This window comes from Oryzias melastigma, linkage group LG19, assembly GCF_002922805.2.
Source record: "Oryzias melastigma strain HK-1 linkage group LG19, ASM292280v2, whole genome shotgun sequence".
In the NCBI taxonomy this organism is placed as follows: domain Eukaryota; kingdom Metazoa; phylum Chordata; class Actinopteri; order Beloniformes; family Adrianichthyidae; genus Oryzias; species Oryzias melastigma.
The window spans coordinates 11,312,595-11,332,221 of record NC_050530.1 but is presented as its reverse complement, the minus strand read 5'-3'; the positions used below and the strand labels follow the sequence as shown (position 1 = coordinate 11,332,221).

Here is a 19,627-nt window from a genome sequence, read left to right as displayed (position 1 = left end):
GTACCGGCCGCAAACCCAATTAAGTACCAGACGCGAACCAGTACCGGGTTAAGGTTAGGGTACCAGTACTGGGTAAAGGTACCGTCTTGGACACATCCTAAGGAATAGTGCGCACCTGGTACCCAAACATGGTACAGGTACCCTAACTGGACACAGAACCAGATGCAGTACCGGACCCGAACCACTACCGGACGCTGTACCGGGCGCGAACCGGACTCAGTACCGGACGCAAACTGGTACTGGGTTAAGGTACCAGTACTGGACACGTCCTGAGGACCAGTGCACATCCGTTATACATCTGGCACCGTGTCCTGAGGGTTGACCCTTAATTTTACAAACACCCAGCATGTCAAAATACAAGTTGGGGACACCCAAAAACTCCAAATGTGTCGCGGAAGGGTCCTCAACCAAACGTCAATATGTGGCGGCTTGGGGATGAGAATGTGTTGTACTGGGAGCTCATCCGTGATATTAATGAGGTTGACGGCTCCTTCTACTTCACTCTGTCTTTCTTCCCCTAATAAACTATGCTTTCTTCTTCAGCTTGTTCAGTCTCACTTCAAATGAGCCAAATTTGGGATTTGCTAGGCTAACACCATCTTGTTAACTAAATCAACCAATCAATTAGTTGGAGTTTTTAATTTATAAAATAGAAGCATGGCGTTGTGGAACCAACACTCTTCTAGTTCCAGCAAACTAACTCGTCCTGTCAAGAGTTTCCGACAATGACCTCACTGAAATTAACACAATTTCCACAGGCTCCTTGATAGGTTATAAGAAACATCTAACTGCGGGATGTCAAAACGTGTTTGGTCACATCAAAATGCCTTGACATACATGTCATGTCTGCTATAGCAGCACTCAGGCAATTGGCGGTGTGGTACAGTGACAGGCAGTCATGGCTGACAGTGAGCGATAGCTATCCTGGCAGAGCTCTGCCGCGCCAGTCATCCCCACAAGGACAAACTGAAGTGACAGCGGCTCAAATGAGTGAGTCGTGAAACATTTGACTTTTGATAAAATATTTAGCCAAGATGTAAAACCTCTAAATGCTACCACTTATATTAGAACTTACATTTCAGGGTCTGCAGAGAATCATGTAGTAGATCCATTTTAGTGTTTGGGTCATCCAACATATTATGTAAAAAAAAAAAAAACTGTAACACATGTGATCATATAAATATTTAGATCTTGCACTGCTATCGTTTTATACATGTTCCCTAGTGTTAATGCAGAACATATTTTCACTATTTCAGCTTATCATAATGGAGTTTGTTCGTCTGGCTGGGAGTTATACTATTACCATCACTTTGAAAACCAATACCGTAGAATTTCACAAAATATTTTCTTAAGGGATAATAATCGGATTTCCTTTAAGTGTGGAATTTCTGGCATGGGTGCCGTCTTGTCAAATTAGAACCACAAAGACAGATTCAAGTCTGAAAGGTAGAAAGTGGCAGAAAAGGCATTTCCTTCTCCAGCTACGTCTCTTCTTGAAAGGACATCCAGGTCTTGCCTCAGGGTATGAACCCAAAGGCATTTTCCTTTTCTTTTTTCCTCACCAGCCTCATTCTCTTGCAGCCTGAGGGATGGTAGTTTCAGCTGACACTTTCATGCATACTTAACATGTTACTTAAGGTGCAATTCTTTTAAAGTATTCACGTGGAATAGAGTGATGAACTTCACAATGAAAGAAGATTTAAAATATTTTAAAGCTTTGTGACAAAGGCTGTTTTTACTCCACCAAAATAACTTAAACATCACACTATATTTTAACAATTCAAGATTTTTTAAATCCATTAGAGCAAATATCTAAGAGGCCATAATAACTTTTTTAAGTGACTAGTTGTAGAATTTTTAACTCATGTCACCTCATTTTAATTTGGTCCATTTATTATTTTTTAATTTCATTGCCTTAACAAAATGATATTATTTCCCTATATTCTGACAACTAAGCTTCAACAATAGTAATGAAATGAAAATGAGAAAAACACTTCTAGAGTATAAGTCACAAGAGACAAAAAAAAAGGATAATTAAAAAAGAAAATACCTTACAAGTCACACTTTTGATAGAAATTTGCCAAGTTTGGTGTAATACTGCGTTTACACCAAATGTGATTCACGTGTCATATTTGTGTCCAGCGACTCTTTTCCAGCACTAGTTAAATTCAATGCCTGTCCAAAAATGTATTTATAAAGTAGACCCTACCATCATGTGTGAGAGAAGTTTTTAGATATACATGGACGCATTGACAATATATCTAATTTAATGCATGGAAGACACAGATGACGTTTAGATCAGGTTTATTTCTTTTAAAGAGCTCTACAAAAGCATTGGTAAGCACGTCTTCTTGTCTGGGTTCATGAGATCTAACAGTCTTTTTTATTTTTTGGCGATCTTTACCGTCTACTGCAGGTGCCTGTGTTTGAATGGCGACAATTTCCGTGTATGTGTCACCCGTTAAATTGGCAGAAAGTGATTACATTAGAAATCGCCAATTTAGCTGTCATTTAAGCTAACGTTTCCAATGCCGTAAACCATCTTAGCCGCCCGCAATCTTTTTCAAACAGCAGTAAATTCCTGTTATACACGATGTACCAGAAGTAAAGAAAGGAAAAGACGCGGTGTTGGAAGACCTCCACTCCTGTTGTTATTCTAGTCGTCGCACTAGCTACGCTAGTGGTCTACACCACGCAAACAAACCGCTCATGGGAAGTGGAAACACTTCCCAGAATGAACTGGACCATATCATACCACTCCTTAGCCCACTGGACTGTACCACTCAGTGGAAACGAGGTTTAACTTTTCTACATCAGTCCAAGGACTAACGCCATAAAACTAAGATTAACAATGTCTTGATGCAAATAAGAAAAATCTCATACATTTTAGGAGGAGAACGATTAGATCTTACTCCATGTTTGTTTTGGGTGGGATTTCTTCTTCTGTGTTGGTGTCAGTAGCACCTACAGTGCCCTCTAGTGGTTGTTAGCAGGAAACAACCGGTTTTCAGTGGAAAATAATGAAAATATAACACTATATATATATATATATATATATATATATATATATATATATATATATATATATATATATATATATATGTTAAAAATCAGATATAAGTCGCTGCGACTTTTACTCTGAAAAATATAGTAATTAATAAGATAAAATTATGAACAGAATTTTACAGACTTAACACAATTCATTTTTGAGTACATTTACTGAAATATTTTAAATACTCAATCACATCTTTGAGAAAATGTCTCTTCCTTCCAAATTGACGGCCAAGAATGAACTAATTTATACAAACTAATAATCACAGTTATTTCTTATGGCAGTATTTTTCCACATTTTACAGAATCTTATTCTAATTTAATGAGCTATAAAGGCTCAAGTGACGAGCATTATGTTAGCAAAAATCCACTAATTTCTAACTTCACTGTCACCCTGATGCAGATATTCACGCTGGAAGACTCATTTTAGTGGTCAGGGTGGGTTAGACGGACTCCCACCACAGTGAAATCCGTTTATACAGGTTTGATGGTATGTTTAAACATTAATACCCTTCACGTTAGGAAGCAAATATGGTTGGGCAAATTGCTGAAATATTTAAAGTCTGGTCTGTTAAAGCTTTTACCACGCAGTACACCACATCAAAAGCTGTATGTGGTAAGGGGGCGTAATTGCATCTCCTTGCTTGTGCCAGTCAACGCAGTGTGTCGCTGCCATCTCCTTCCGCCTGGCTGCAGCCGCTGAAGTCACTTTGCTTGATGAAATGGCAATTTTGTTGACGTTTCTGTCGATGGCCAATGACAGCAATGTGCAAAGAAGGAGAAAGCAGAGAATATTTCTGGTGCTCAAAATTTTTTATGTATTAATAAAAATAAATGTGCTGCTTTGTAGAAATGGAGGTAAATCATTTTTACCCTTGACCACGGAGAGTAATTCCTGTTTTTCCTTCTTTTTTTCTTCAATTAGACACGATCCGCTCCTCATCCCAGGGAGTGAACAGATTGAGAGCATGGATGAGAACGTAAAGAAATACGACTCCACGGGGATGTTTCACTGGTGCCCATCCAGAGACATTGAGAAGGTCATCCTGGTGGGTACCGCTACTTTGCTTGGCACACATAATTTGTCCTTGACACTCTTCTCTCCACTGACAGATGTGTCATGTCACGTAGCGCCATCAAAGGTTGACAGGGCACTTAAACACTCTTTAATGAGGTGTTTGACATGTCATTTGCTATAGAGAGGCCCCGCACACTGAACATTTCATGTCCTAATACATTTGCCATTTTTCAAATGACTCTCATAGTCTGTTGCTGTCATGAGCCTCGTAATATATTTTGCAGCATGCCTTAAAAAGGAGAAAGTACTAACATGTGCAAAAACGAAAAAAAAAAAACATGTCAAATTCTTGTCATTAAAATGTCTGCCTCTCTTTTCTGTCAGACTCGGAGTGAGGCCGCCATGACTGTTCTGAGTGGTCACGTGGTCGTGTGCATATTTGGAGACGTCAAGTCCGCTTTGATCGGACTTCGGAATTTTGTAATGCCCCTGAGAGCAAGCAACTTCCACTATCATGAGCTGAAGCACATTGTGTTCGTCGGGTCCCTCGAGTATCTGAAGCGGGAGTGGGAAACTTTGCATAATTTCCCAAAAGTCTCCATTCTGCCAGTGAGTACAGCAAAGCCAAGAAACAGTTTCATTTAGACTGTAGAAGATCTTAGTGTGGATTTCTGCTTGAGGACTTCCTCTTTTTGATCACAGAGATAACAACTTCTCTCCTTCACTCCTCTCTAAAGGGCACACCGTTGAGTCGGGCAGATCTGAGGGCCGTCAACATCAACCTGTGCGACATGTGCGTCATTCTGTCAGCCAATCAAAACAATATCGATGATGCATCACTACAGGACAAAGAGTGCATTTTGGCGTCACTTAACATCAAATCCATGCAATTTGACGACAGCATCAGAGTCCTGCAGGCCAATTCCCAAGGTAAGGAGGGAAGTGTATGCTGCACTAGCTAGAAGGAACAAATAGATGGTGCTGAGCATAAAGAGAGACTTTCTTGTCATTTTAGACAGAGTAAAGTTAAATCCTCATCTGCCTGATTGACCTTTTGTATCTGCGCCCTACTGTAAAACTGTACCCAGTTTTAAACATTATAAACGACTTTTGGCTTTTGTGAGACTTTCATTTTCCAGTTTCCAAATGAGGGCGTTATAAATATCATATGTTATAGCTTTTAAACCACAGTTTGAGTCAGATGGTTTACATTAATGATCATTGTTTTGCTTTCAGAAAAGAGTAACCTTTTGACCCCAGAAGAAAAAAAAGCTTGTTGCCCATTTCCGTGTGACCCCAGAAGTTTTGCCTTAGTCAGCCCCATGTGATGGATGTCAAAACAGGCTCAATGTATAATACATACAGCATCTCTGATTTAATGTGCCCACTTGTCAGTTTAAAGAAAGCAAAGAATGTCAAGTCAGTTTAAATCCCATCTTGCATCATTTATTTTTCTCTTTCGTGGCTCCACCCTGCAGTAGATGAAAACAGTCCTGTCGCTTCTATCAATATTTCTTTACTGGAATATGCTGTGTAAAGGCCCACTCTGATGAACATCGTGTTTTTTTAGTGTTTGTAACATGTTCTTGTAGCATTTTTAACATGATGGGTGACATTAGTAAAGGAAATTAAGATCAAAATTGTATTTGTATGGAGCCATTTTGGGGCCAATATTATTTGAAACCCAAATAAAACAAATCGAAAACAAATATTGGGTGTTTGGCCAAAAAAAAATGTAAAATGTCCAAAACTTTTCGATATTCTAAAATAAATGTAAATATTTTAAGCTTCAAATGTTCGTTTTTTTAGGTTTCAAATCTCAAAGTTTCAGTGTCAGAACTTTTTTGTCAGTTTCAAATCTTTTTTTTTTACTTTCAACTCTTTTTTTCCTGAAAATTTCAGTTTCAAAACTATTGGCCCCATTGTGTCGCGTTCACGCCGTGTTAGCCCAGCTAACACGAAGAACCAATCAAAATTGTTGAAGGTGGTAACTTCAGTTCCGGTGCATTCACTGACTCTGGGAAATGGCTGTATTGGCTATACTATCATAGTCTGAAGTTGTGCCAAGATGGGTTGTTAAAGCAGAGTTTTATTGCGTACAAACTCTGCATCCATAAAGCTGTTCTAGCCCGTTCAAACCGCCATCTTTATGTGTTACAGACAGGCATCAAACGGGCAAGTTTTGAAGCTGAAATTTCCAAAATGTGAAAACGAAAAAGAAGAGTTGAAAGTAAAAAAAAAAAGATTTGAAACTGACAAAGTTCTGAAATTGAAACTTTGAGTTTTGAAACCTAAATAACAACATTTGAAGCTGAAAATACTTAAATCCATTTTAGAATAGCAAAATATTTTGGACATTTTACATTTTTTTTGGCCAAACGCCCAATATTTTTATTTTTTTTTATTTAGGTTTTAAATAATATTGGCTCCAAAATAGCTCCATTATTTCTTCATGAAAATCGTGTGAATCAGGAGCAGACCAAAAAAAAAAAACTTCATACTAGTGTTGTAGAAATTACACTAGGAGGGCCACCAGCTCTCTGCTCTACACTGTTGTTTTTTCGTCGTCCAAGTTGGCATCTGCCACAGAACTGTACGGCTCGATATCTCAGATATTGCTCGCTATTTTATTGCACCGCTAATGTTAGGTTAGGGTTGTGAGAGGCTATAAGCTAGAGGGAGAGAGTGTAAATGAAGGGATGATGGGATATCAGTGGAAGCTTACTTCCACGTCAACAGTCAGTGGTGAATTTTTGATGAACTACAGCCGCTCTGCAGAAACTATTTCCTAGAAAATTACAGTTTTTTTTCATTTTGGCTAAAAATATCAAATTCATAACTAAAAGGCATTGACAATAGATCAAAAGATGATTGGGGTGGTTCTTTAAATGTCTTTACTGCTTCAATAACATGCGTGCCTGATGTGTTTTTAAGGTTTCACTCCACCAGGGATGGACAGATCGTCTCCAGAGAACAGCCCAGTTCACGGTTTAGTACGGCAAACCTCCGTCACCACTGGAGCCAATATTCCCATCATAACAGAACTGGGTATGAATGCCAGATAATTACTCTAAATGTCTTCCATCTGATAAATATATAACTGTTCAGCAAGTAGAGGCCGTCAATGCTTGATTAATAACATTAAAAGTGGAGTTTTTGTCGTGTTTTTCCGTCTGTTAACACATTCCTATAACTGTTTTTCTCAACACTTGTCTAGCACCGTTAGCAAAGCAGGGCAAAAAACTGCCTGTGATTTCATTCAGTCAGGATAAAAGCAGTGGGACCAGCATTCAAATGATTACTGAGCTGGGTAAGAATTGCTGCTGTCCTGTACTGCAGTGTTGTAACTGCTGCTGCTGCCTCCATATCAGCTTTCTTTTGATTTGTCTCTCGCTCCGCAAAAGGCTCGGTTCATTCCCATGGCATCACTTTGAGCACATTTTACCCTTGGTTCTGGTTGAAATTGCCTGTCTTGTTTTGGCCCCCCCTTATCTCCAAGCGAAATTTCTCCCTTTTATTTTTCTAAGGATTACAATGGCTTTGATCCCTCAGAAGTCCTTGTGGCTGTTTTCACAGCATCTTCAGTTGGATCAAACTCTCCGGCCCGTACTCTTCTTTCATCTCAGCCCTGTCAACATGACTGGCGTTTTGCTCCTCTGTCCTCCTAGAAAGGAGTGGTTTTCCGACGTAATTTTTTGTCATTATTCCTCCGACTCCTGCATGCATTTTTTGCGCTCTTCCTTAAAGAAGACTGGAGCTGTTAGGGCGTTTGAGCAGGCATGAAAGGACAATGTTGCGATTTTTATGGACAAATATTGGAAACTTTGACAATATGCATGGTGTCATTTGTGCATGAATGGCCTGGATATGGAATGTGATGAGTTTGCGGCATGGCTTTTATGCTGAATCAAATGTCTAAAGGAGACAGCTTTTGTGCAAATTTAGGCCAGAGAATTGGTAAATGTGTCAAAGCCACTCCTAAAACAGTCCATATCTGCTGCTACCGCCTGCTCCGCCCACCCACCGTACGCTTGTGTCCTCCTCTGCACTTGATCTGCACTGATCCACGCTTCTCCAGGTCAAAAGTGAGTCCACGGGGTTTGAGTACAAGTTTGAATTATTCATGAAATGCTCGTTTGCCCTCACAGTTAACGACTCCAACGTGCAGTTCCTGGACCAAGACGACGACGACGATCCAGACACAGAGTTGTACCTCACTCAGCCTTTCGCCTGCGGGACGGCGTTCGCGGTCAGCGTGCTGGACTCGTTAATGAGCGCTGTGAGTCAAAAGCGATTGGGTTAACGTGTTAATTTGATGATCAAAAACATGTAGCGGAGCACCACCACCGCCACACCTAACAAAGGTATTCCAGTTGAAACAATCCCTGACACGGCTCGCACTTGTAGTGGGTTTGATGACTTAATTTGTCTGCCTTTCTGTGTGAGTAAGGTTAGAACAAAGCTGCCTTCAAGTGGGCTTCAGTGCAGACAAAGGTAATGCTACCTAATGGACAGCCCCTCATCCATCATCTCAGTCAATAGTGCTGTCAGCAGCCAAGGGAGATGTCACTTTGCTGTACAAGCAGAGGGAGACAAGAGACTGCAGTGCAAGGAAAAGGGCAGACATTTCTCTTTTGTTAAAATCAGCAAGGCACAAACGACAGTGCACAGCACCGGACAGACGAGTGGATTTTTTTTTTTTTTTCCCTAGGAAGCATAAATGTGAATGAGCTCCTTATCATTCCTCACCTAGACACAGTAGACTTGAACTCTGGCCTTCCCTTTAGCCAGACTGACAGCTAAAGAAGGTAATTTGAGTGACATTTACTTATAGATTTACCCTTTCTAATTTACAGACATACTTCAATGATAATATCCTCACCTTGATCCGGACGTTGGTAACAGGCGGCGCCACGCCAGAGCTGGAAGGGTTACTGGCGGAGGAGAATGCATTAAGGGGAGGTTACAGCACGCCACAGACACTGGCGAACAGGGACAGGTGTCGCGTGGCACAGCTGGCCTTGTACGACGGGCCCTTTGCCGACCTTGGGGTAAGTGAGTGGCCCTGTCACCCAAGGGATGAGGCCATCGATGTCTGCTTGCATTATGGAAACTGCCTTTAGTGGAAGGACAGATGGAAACAAGGTTACGCATGCGGTATCTTATCGAGAGAAAGCAGGGTTTGCTTTACAAGCGGACAAATTCTTTAATATTTTGTCAAACTTTTGACTGCTGTTGAAAAATTGATTCGGTGATATATCGCGATTTTTCATTCGGCGATAATTGTATCAATTTAAAATGCTGACAAGGCAATATTTCACTTACTAATTGTGACCATCTTTCAGCATCTTACTTTTGTTTTTACTTGAACCCCCGTCCACTAGGTGGCAGCACAGCACACTTTGAGCAGCTCAAGGCCGCACCAGAACAACAAAATCTCTCGAGAACCAGCTTGTGTTAAATGATCAGTCTCATTGGATTATTCAGCCTTGCAGATTTGTTGTTAAAGGACATGTACAAATCAATTTTACCTAAGTCATACCCCTTAAAAAAGTGATATACTCTTGGGATATATTGCGATATGTGTCGTAACGACGTGTATCGCAAAACTTATCGCATCGCCAGATTATTGCCAACACACACCCCTCATAAAGGTCAACTAAAAAGTTTAAAAATGACAAATCTAAAGAAAACTGAAGCAAATTTCAAGTAATATTAAACAATAATAGCGAAGAGATGACACGTGGTCTACAAGAGGACTTTGATCCAACCACTTTATCTCGAACTATTATACTTCTGTCTTTTCTCTTTTAGTGACTTTCCAATCTATTGTATAACCTAGATACTTCCAAAACAGCACAGTATAAAGCTACATTTCTAAAATGACAGAAATGTATCTTTTTTTTTGCTGCTTTTGTCTGAATTTTCCGTCATCTATTACAAAAAGTGTTGCTAGCAATAAAAAAAATGCAATAAATTCCTCTATTTCATCTATTTAATGGATATTTTGGAAGTTAAAAAGGGATATCTCAAGTTGGATAGGGTAATAATCTTAAATAAACAGACTCAGTGACTCGCCATTATTCCCTCAAAGGTCAGCTCTGTCAAGATGTCTCCTCCTTGGCTACAGATCTTTGAGTAAATCCTCACCGAGAGGCATTTCACTTTCACTGGTATCAGATCTGACCTCATTGTATATTTAGGACAAAATGTCTGCGCTACGATATGGGAGATTTTGAATCAGATATGTCCATTTTGATATCAGCAGCTCATAAGCTTTGGTTTTGTCAAAGGCGTAAGCATTACTTTAGCTCATTTAGCAGCTGTCCAACCAATTGAAAACTTTTTAAATTCGTCTAAAAATAAGGGAAGTGTTTTAAAGGTTAAGTTTTTTCAACCATTTATTTACGGCTATGAAAAAAATATCTTGCCTTTAAAGTAGATATTAAATTAAGGTCATTTTGGACCCAAATCAAAGGGTTAGTGTAAAGTAGGGAAATATTTAGGAGATATAAATGAAAAACTGATTAAAAAGATACTTTGAATTTGTTTTTCAAAAGTAAATAAATGCCCTAAGATTGTATAAGAAAAAATGTCTAATGTTTAATGTCTAATCAGGGAAGATGTAGCAAAAAGTAAAAAATACTTTACAGTTTTCTTCTTGTTTTCACGTTCTGGTTTAAAGCCAATTTTAGGCAATACTGCTTCCAAATAAGCATCTGTTGTATTTGTATTTTTTGACACCTGCTTTAGTCAGCTTGAGTCTTTGGTTTTGCTCCTGGGAGAACAGTGTGTGGAAGAAAATCAAACTAAATAACGTGTGAATCCATTCTAACCTTCTCCTCACAGGTGAGCAGAGTTCCCCTGACTATCATAGTGTTAAAACACTTATATTTTCTATTGGAGCCAACTGAAACAGATCTCTTTATACATGACTTCTGATAGTGTTGGATGTTTAACATGCAACTTTAGTGCTGTTTCTGTTTTGCAGGATGGTGGTTGTTATGGCGACCTGTTTTGTAAAGCCCTTAAAACGTACAATATGCTGTGTTTCGGCATTTATCGACTCCGAGATGCACATCTGAACACACAGAGCCAGTGTACGAAACGGTGAGGACGTTTTCTGAGACGCTCAAAGTGAAAATGACGAGAAAAATTAGAGAAATGATTGATAAAACATGGCTGGTTTGTTTCTCCCTTCAGGTACGTCATAACTAATCCGCCGTATGCATTCGAGCTGGTGCCCTCGGACCTGATTTTCTGCCTGATGCAGTTTGATCACAACGCCGGCCAATCGCGAACCAGCCTTTCCCACTCTTCTCATTCGTCACATTCTTCAAGCAAAAAAAGCTCGTCCGTACACTCTATCCCAACCACCAACCGCACCAACCGCATCAAAAACAGGGACTCAAGAGACAAGCAAAAGTATGTGCCCCTCTAAAGCTTTCTGACTGTCTGTGAGCAGCGCCTGTCAGCCGTCTTATGCACTTTTTTTTGTTTTTTAACCAAATCCAGACATAATATATTGTTCTGTATTTCCTCAAATAAAGGCTGAGGCCTTCGTTTACCTAAACTGACTTCAACTTTCCAGGACTTCATTAAGGGCAGGCTTTTATTTGTGATTCCTGCTGTCACCATAGTAACCCATTTGTTGGCATAGACAGCATGCACGCCGTTGCATGTGAAAAGACCGTAATCACTTTGACTGTTGATTGTAGTAAGGGTTCCAAAATGTGTCCAATTTTTTGTCTGCAGTTTTCCATCGAGTGCAATAAACAATGTTGACTTTTTCAGAGGATTTCAGTGAAAGTCCACCATGTGCCATGAAGATGGATAATTTAACAAGTATTTAACAGTATTTTTTAGAGATGCTCCAGTGAAGACTTTGTTAGAACCAGGATGGCTGCATGAATATTTCTTTATAATTTAAGAATAAACTGGCCACTTAATATTTTATGAATGCTGTTATTTCTTGATACTTTCAGATGCAAAAATGTTAAAATAGAGTTAAAAAATTGGCTTTTAGTGGAAAAATAAGCTTTTCTGCATTGAAATTGTTAATTCTATTAATTAGGGGCAATAAAAAATATTTTTAAAATAATTTTACACTGTTAGGCATTATTTGCATGCACATATTTCAACAAGTGTGCACTTTTTGTTTCTTTTTCACTTTATATATGTGGTTATTTATAGTCTATAATTTTGGAAAACACCATTTTCTATTTTATGAGTCTGCTTTTGGTTAAATCCTGGTTTTTATTAGAGGAAATACAGTATCTGTGTTTGTCTGAATGTGTGTGTTTGTCACTTTGATGGGGGTTTAAAGAATGTAGTTGTTTTTTCCTGTTTTTCCTGTGGAGGAGAAGTGATCGTTGAACAGGTCAGAAGAAGAAAACCACATCGGCTTCCTTGTTCTTAACTTTGATTTGGTTTCTTTACACTTTCTGGCAGCATTTTTTTCATCCATTATTGATCACTTCCATTGCAAGAATCACAATTTTACAGTTTAGAATGTTGCATTCCTGACTTGCAAACTTTTTATTTATTTTAATTTATCAATTAAGATGAATATCTGTCAAATGTATATCCTGTGCTTTTTTTAAATAACTGTTAAGAAATAAAAAAATACTATTTTACAGTATTATTTGGGAAGATTTACTGAGGAGTTATATTTTTTTCTTTTAATTAGGTTGCAAGTAAGTTTGCAATTGGACAAATGTATGTATCTACTAAAAAAAAATCAAATAAGTTAAACATAAGGAAATAAATGTTCTAATAGTTAATAAAATGTATGCAGGCAAAATGTTTAATAATTCATTTTTAGGGGTGATTCCTAATGTTGCTACAATTACTAATTTTGTAGCAATTGAGGAAAATTGAGCTACTGACTATTAAAGAAAATTATTAATAAAAATCTTGATCTACAAAGGCAGATACTATAAACGTAAAGGGGCCAATTGTAGAAAAAAACATGCATGTATACCGTCGGCATTTAGTTAAAAATGACATTTAGACAAAGTAAATCCATCCAATAGAATATTGTCCAGCTGTAGTTGAAGGAAATTTATAACACAGGTTTAAATTCAACAGATGCTCTTAAGGTTGACATGCATGACAAGATTTGACATGCATTAAACAACCGAAAAGGTTATTAAAAAAAACCCTGTCGGGCAACATCAGTTAAAGCCTGACTTTGTTGCACTTTCTTGTCTTAAAAACAGGGTAAAAATAATGTGCTAAAAAGCACATGGAAACCTGTTGCAACGACATTGAGACTATTCAGTAATTTAAAAAGGTGTGATCTAAAAAAAAAAAAAAAAAAATCAACACCTGGAAGGTTTTCTTTTTAAAAATCCTCAGGTTTCAGCTCCAGTAGCTTTAAAGTTGATTTACTTTTTTTAAAGTTTATTTTTTAATGCAATAATTCTGACTATTGTACATGGCACCTCTAATATTTTTAGTATTTTATCTATTAGCCATTTTTTTTATCCTCACAGCTCTGCAGAGTTGTATCCATAAATCCAGGTTCATTTCCTAGCATTAGAGGTTTTCAGTTAAGGAAAGGTGCACTCTTCGTTGGTTAGCTTCTTTATCTCTAACTGGGTTCATCTAAGACGTGTCAAAGTCAAGGCCCGGGGGCCGGAATCGGCCCGCCTGGTAATTATATCCGACCTCCCTGACAATTTATTTTATTGTTATTAATGTCCCGATGTTTTCTGGTTCTTATTTCTAACTTGTATACTTTTTACAAAATCTATTTTATGGAGAGTAAATATTAAAAGTTATTTAAGGTTTAAGTTGATTTATTCTGGAATAACATTCCTGCCTTTTTATTACTCATAATTATGTTAAATAGTTACGTTTTTAAAGTTTTAAAAATTGGGATTCTGCTAGCTTTTTGGAAGGATTTGGCATTTACTATGATTTTTTGGGGGGGCTTTTTTTGGAGTTTAGCTAATATTTCAGCTACATGCTAGCTGTTTTGACTAATTTAGGCTTTTCTTTTCAAGTTTTTTAGGCTGTTTTAGAGTTAGGCTAATATTTGGATGCTAGCTATTTTAGCTAATTTAAGCTTTTTCAGTTTTTTAGGATATTTTGAAGTTTAGCATTTTTTTCAGCTACATGGTAGCTAATTTTGGCTTAACTAAGTTTTTGTTTGTTTGTTTTTTATGCTAATTTGGCCTTTAGCTAATATTTAAGCTGGCTATCAGCTTCAGCTCTTTCAGCTTTCACCTTCAGTGTTTTTAGCTAACAATTTCAGCATCTTCAACTATCAGCACTAGCATATTAAGCAACCAAATTCAGCTTACAGCATTCACACTAGCATTATCACAGGTAAAGTGATATATATGTAGATCATAATTATGTTGAAAAGGTACAGTTTTAAATTTTTTAACTTTTAGTTTTCAATAAATGTTTATCCAGTTCGGCCCGCTGCCTAAGGTGTGTTTTGGATTTTCGCCCCCTTGTGCGATTGAGTTCCACAGCCCTGATCTAAGATGCAAAAACTATATTTTACCATACCTTTTAACCCTTTAAGCGTTTATGTTCATTTATTTAGAGTAACTTTTAAACTGTTAACAAGATCAACGGAATCGCAGTAGATTTTGAAGGAGAAAAGTGGTGTTAAGGGGTTAATAAGAGACAGTGATGAAAATGTGTCATAAAAAGTCTAAACTTTCATGAACTTTCAGCAAGCTCGGTCATTTCAGCTGTTGGTTGATCCATGAATGTGTCATCTTTGCATGATGTTCTTTGGGTTCCCACTTTCTTCTTTAACCTGCTTTAGCTGTAGGCATGGAAACACAATGGCTGCCTTACAAGCACTACTGAAGCTAGATGCATAAGAACATTTTGAGAACTTTCTGACCATTTCTCGTTAAGTTAGTTATAGCCCACTCTGTTACTCCACGTTCATCCATTGAGACGACATCTTCTTTCTCTGCAGTTTTCTGCTATTAACTTCCCATTTAGCTTACATATAGTGTACTACTGTTTGTTTTTTTCCAAAGTGCAACAAGGATGAATAGAATAAGCCAAGGTATGGAAGTGAATGATCCTGCATGATGTGAACTAATGCTTCCTTCTGAACAGCTGTTTCGCCTGCATCAGGACCGCATGGTCATACAGCACACCTCACCATGGGTCTGAACGTTTGAACGGAATGATTTGATGCTTTGTAGAAGCCTAATTTTGAAGTCACATGGATGAAATTGCATGATCAAGTGAATGGTTCACCAGTAGTCTTCATTTTCTTCTTCACAGCTCAGCATAAAAGCAGAGAAAAGTGTATTGTTTTACCAGTTTTGGAGTGCATGTCCGCTGAGACAGCAGCCCAGCATGACTGAACAGGATATTTATAAGAATAAATCTAAAAAGTTGACATCCGTGAAGTATTCTGTCTGATTTCCCCTCCTCTTTGTCTCTGCATGACTGTGGCTGTTTCTCAGAAAAGACATGGTTTACAGATGAGCCAGACAATGCCCACCTGAGGACCATGCAGCTGAAGCCTGTGAACGCGCTCGCCGTCAACCAAACCAGTCACAATAAGTCCACAAGCAGCTTGATTCCACCCATCAGAGAGGCAGAGGACGAGTGTTGACCTCCATCCTCACGGGACAAAACATCAACTCCCATTTGACCAACTCTTCCCCCTCTTCGCCCGTCTCCAAATCAAAGACAATCCAGTTTCCACGTCTATTCGTTTACTCTGCTTCTCTTTGGCTGTGATTCTGTTCCGTTTCCTTTTGGGGAATGAGGGTCACTTGGGTTGGGAAGCATTTCCTGCTGTTATTATTCAAAGGGGAGAATGACTCACACGTGTAAAAGTTGCCTTTTTAGCTGTCCACAAACAACAACTGTATGATATTCACCCTGCACTGCAGAGTACAGTAGTTTCATTTAAATTCTGCATCCAGCTGCACCCCCCACCCCAACCACAATGGCATCGTTGCTGATTTCTTTGCCATTTTGAGCTAATTCACAACATTTGTGATAGTTATGACGGCCAGTGCCCATGTTTAAGTGGCATTTGGCTCCAGCCTTATCTCTCTAGCTTTCTTTGTCTTATGTAAGCCTTTGCTATTTTATATACTGTATATTTTTTTGTTGCAATCCCCCCAAAAATCTGCTTTTTTTCTCTCTTGTAGCCAAATATGATAGAGCTGTTTTGTTAATTTATTTCATTATTAAGTAAAAATTAAAAAACATGTTTTAGTTTCTGTAGGCAATTGAATGTGAAAGCCACGAATCGCATGAAGTGGGCACCTTAAAGTCCTCCTTTGGCTATGAGCACTGCCTGACACAGGATTGTCTTGGAGGTCATGAGGCAACTTGAATGTACTCCATGACCAATCTTAATGCCATACTCACACTTTTTTCCTTTTTTTTTTAGATGTTCAAAAACAGCTCTATCATAAATTTGGTTGTTCATGCTTAATCGACTGCTTTGTGTTGCGATTTTGTGTTTCAATGTATGCAAAGGGTGGTTCATATGGATCATGTCTTATTTTAATAATGGAACATAGCTATATTGGCACTTTTGTCACTTTATTTCAGACAAGAAACAAAAAAAAGTTACAAAAACTTAAATCTTGTGAAGATTGTGACATTTTTACTGGCACAAAGAACATTGAAGCTGCTCATCTCTCAGTGCCAGTAATGTGCCAGGCAGTGCTGAAGCCACTGGAGGACTCCACCAAGACCCACTGCTGCGAAAAGAGGCTTCCTGTTTCGCTTTTTCTCCACACAAAGCTGTTTTTTTAAATTTTCTTTTTTCCTGGAAACAACCACACGCTGTAATTCATCCGAAAGTCTTAATACCGTCTTTGAAACATCCACCAAAATGAAAACAAGCAATGCATTCTTATGTAAATCTGTAGAGGTTTATGTAAAGTATCTCTGTTGTGTGTTCTTGTTGGATGGGGGTTGAGAGACATTAAGCTTTGCAGATGACTATAAACTATTTTGTGCATTTTTTTTTCTAAACACGGTGACTTCTCAATACCATGGTTGTCCTAAGCTAATATTTATGTTGTAACACACAATAATTGCAGTTTCTCATCTTGTACAAATGGGCTTGTACATAAATTTTACATGATTTCGTTTTGTATTTTCACAAGTTAAAAGCAGATGTATCGTGTTCTACAACATGTCTCCTGGCTCTTTCTTTTAACACAATCAAAAGTGAAAAATAAGAAGAAATAACTTTATTTTTTTAGACTTCTTTCCTATAAAAGAGAACTATATATACACCACACCAAGCGGTTTCCAATTGCCAGACTGATCAAATGACACAGGACACCTCCTGCTACCCTCTGGATAATGGCTGATAAAAACACTCCACATTCTCACCTTGGGGACAGAGAGAGCCCATCATGTTGCTTGTTAACGATTTTACACACAGCAGCTCTGTGGGAGACTGTCAGCATGCCAATAATATTTACAGTCTAACACCTTACAGAGAGGATGTGATTTTCCTGATCCTCCTGCCAGCGGCTGTGTCACCTTTTCTTAGCAGACAAACACATGTTGCCTACACATTATAGACATAAAAACCTTGAGGATTGCAGGTTTATTTTAACAACTCATTTAAAATGGATTTTTTTAAAGTAAATTATGAATTTTTTGTGTCTGAAAAGTAAAAACACAACAGAAGAGTCTCTTTGATCATCTTTTGATCTATTTTCAAAATGCTCCCAGTAGTCTTTTAAATATGATTTTGACATTTTTAGTCAAAATCAAACAATCTGTGTCGTTTTCTAGAACATAGTTTCTGCAGAGTGGCTTGAGTGGCGGGGAGTAAGCCTGCCTCATTTCCCATTATCCATCTGCTTACACACTCTACTGCTAGCTTACAGACCCTCACAACGCTAAGCTAACGTTACCAGTGCAACACGAATAATGAGTAATACTGAAGCTATATCCAGTCGTACAGTTTTAAATTTTATCTCAGCTCAGACGAGAAAAACGAAAACGTACATGGATCTATCTACAAGTGAATGCATCAGAGTGGAGTGGGGCAAGTTACCCTCGACTGTAGCATCTGCATAACAGCTACAAACTACAACAATTTGAATAAAAAAATACTCAGAAATGTAATTTTAAGCACAATTTTCTTTATATATGTCCTTCATCATGAGAAAAACACACCAAGAACATGCTAAAAAAAACAGTAGTTTATTGTTTCCTGAAGAGGGGAAGACACCTTTTATTTGGTCTTTTTTTTTTGCTAAATTAGCTTTAGACTAGCATAAATGTGTGCCTGGCCCAAGACAAAACTTCCCCCAAAGTTGATTTTTCATGTACTTTTTTTTTTTTATTATTATTTTTTTTAAGTCTGAAAACACTCAAAAGAAAAGCCACTATTCAACCAAAATATACTCTTTAAAAAAAGGCAACATTTACAATCAAGAATTAAAAAGAGAAGCTACTAGCCCTAGCTATAGCATGATGCTAGCTAAGTCATATCAAGTATAAAGGGACTGTCACTTGATGTTGTGTTCAAGCGTCAAGCGTCTGAACACTAATCAGTCGTGACATGTTTAGTGACATGTCAGCAAAGTCAGTCAATGATTGTAGTTAATTTGTGATCAAGTTAGTTTAAAATCACATTAACATTAAACTGGCATATTTTCACAAAGAGCATGAACTACAGTTGTTTTTTTTAATCATTTTTTTTTTCATTAATGATGCAGCAATTTATTATTGAAATAATAGATTAGCAACTTTTGTTTGAAAAAACATAGAAATGTAGTGATATTTAGATTTTAAATCTTAAATCTGCGGTCTGAGGTTAACCACAGAATAAAGCTCCAGAGTCTTGCTGTTCCATACATTTGATCTTTGCTGCCCTGACACTGAAATAATAGCAGGTAGTGGATTTCAGTCCACATCTTGAAAATTGTTCAAATGGTTTTTATATCCTCAGAGGACGACTCTCGCCCGGGCGCACTAGTGATAATAGTTTCCATGACAATGCAGCACTCCAAGTGCATGAGTGCCAGCCTGGATAAACTGTGATCCTTTACCAAAACAAGGGGTCATTACAGCAGCTTGTCAAATCAATGTTGAGAGTGTCCTGGCTGATTAAGGCGTCCCCTCTCCGTCCTGACAAAGTGTCAATACTTGCTGGCCTGTGGCAGCACACTCCCATGATTGGACTGAAATGCCTATCAGTCAGGCAGCTGAGCTGGACTAATGATTCCCTGTGCTGCCTATTAGAGGGACATGACAATTTAATCCTGTGGGCCAGGCAAGGAAAAAAGTGACCTTGGTGCTTTATATTGAGGCTGAGGTAAATTGACAAGAGCAGATAAATCTTTACCTTGGGCTATTAACAGAATTAAAGAACAACAAAGGGGGATGGGTTAGTTTTTTATTTATTTTGGAAAACTTAACTGACAAATTCTATTTAAACACAGCATGAAAGCAAAAAAAAAAAAAAAAGATACCCTTGCATCATAAATATCTAAAAACTGAGAAGATGCTTGGGTCTTCTGTTCTAATTGTTCAAAAGATTTCCTCCCCGCTGCCCTGAAATCGATGCAAAGCCCGGAA

At 38.1% G+C, this 19,627-nt stretch overlaps 1 protein-coding gene across 15 annotated transcripts in view; it reads left to right on the top strand.

Annotated features, from left to right (window-relative positions):
- Positions 1–17,218, top strand: part of LOC112154175 (calcium-activated potassium channel subunit alpha-1) — an 82,892-nt gene extending 65,674 nt beyond the window's left edge. For 5 of the 15 annotated variants that reach the window (XM_036216986.1, XM_036216989.1, XM_024284918.2 and 2 more), the window contains 10 exons: positions 3,977–4,100; positions 4,454–4,678; positions 4,807–4,999; positions 7,004–7,117; positions 8,218–8,348; positions 8,926–9,120; positions 11,061–11,179; positions 11,273–11,494; positions 15,082–15,110; positions 15,520–17,218. In XM_036216986.1, the coding sequence (XP_036072879.1) occupies positions 3,977–4,100; positions 4,454–4,678; positions 4,807–4,999; positions 7,004–7,117; positions 8,218–8,348; positions 8,926–9,120; positions 11,061–11,179; positions 11,273–11,494; positions 15,082–15,110; positions 15,520–15,671 (1,504 nt within the window). In that variant the 3' untranslated portion in view covers positions 15,672–17,218. Of the gene's footprint in view, positions 1–3,976; positions 4,101–4,453; positions 4,679–4,806; positions 5,000–7,003; positions 7,118–7,286; positions 7,380–8,217; positions 8,349–8,925; positions 9,121–11,060; positions 11,180–11,272; positions 11,495–15,081; positions 15,111–15,519 lie in introns of all 15 variants that reach the window. The other 10 variants (XM_036216985.1, XM_024284913.2, XM_024284912.2 and 7 more) reach the window with 3 other exon arrangements.
- Positions 17,219–19,627: the final 2,409 nt, after the last annotated feature.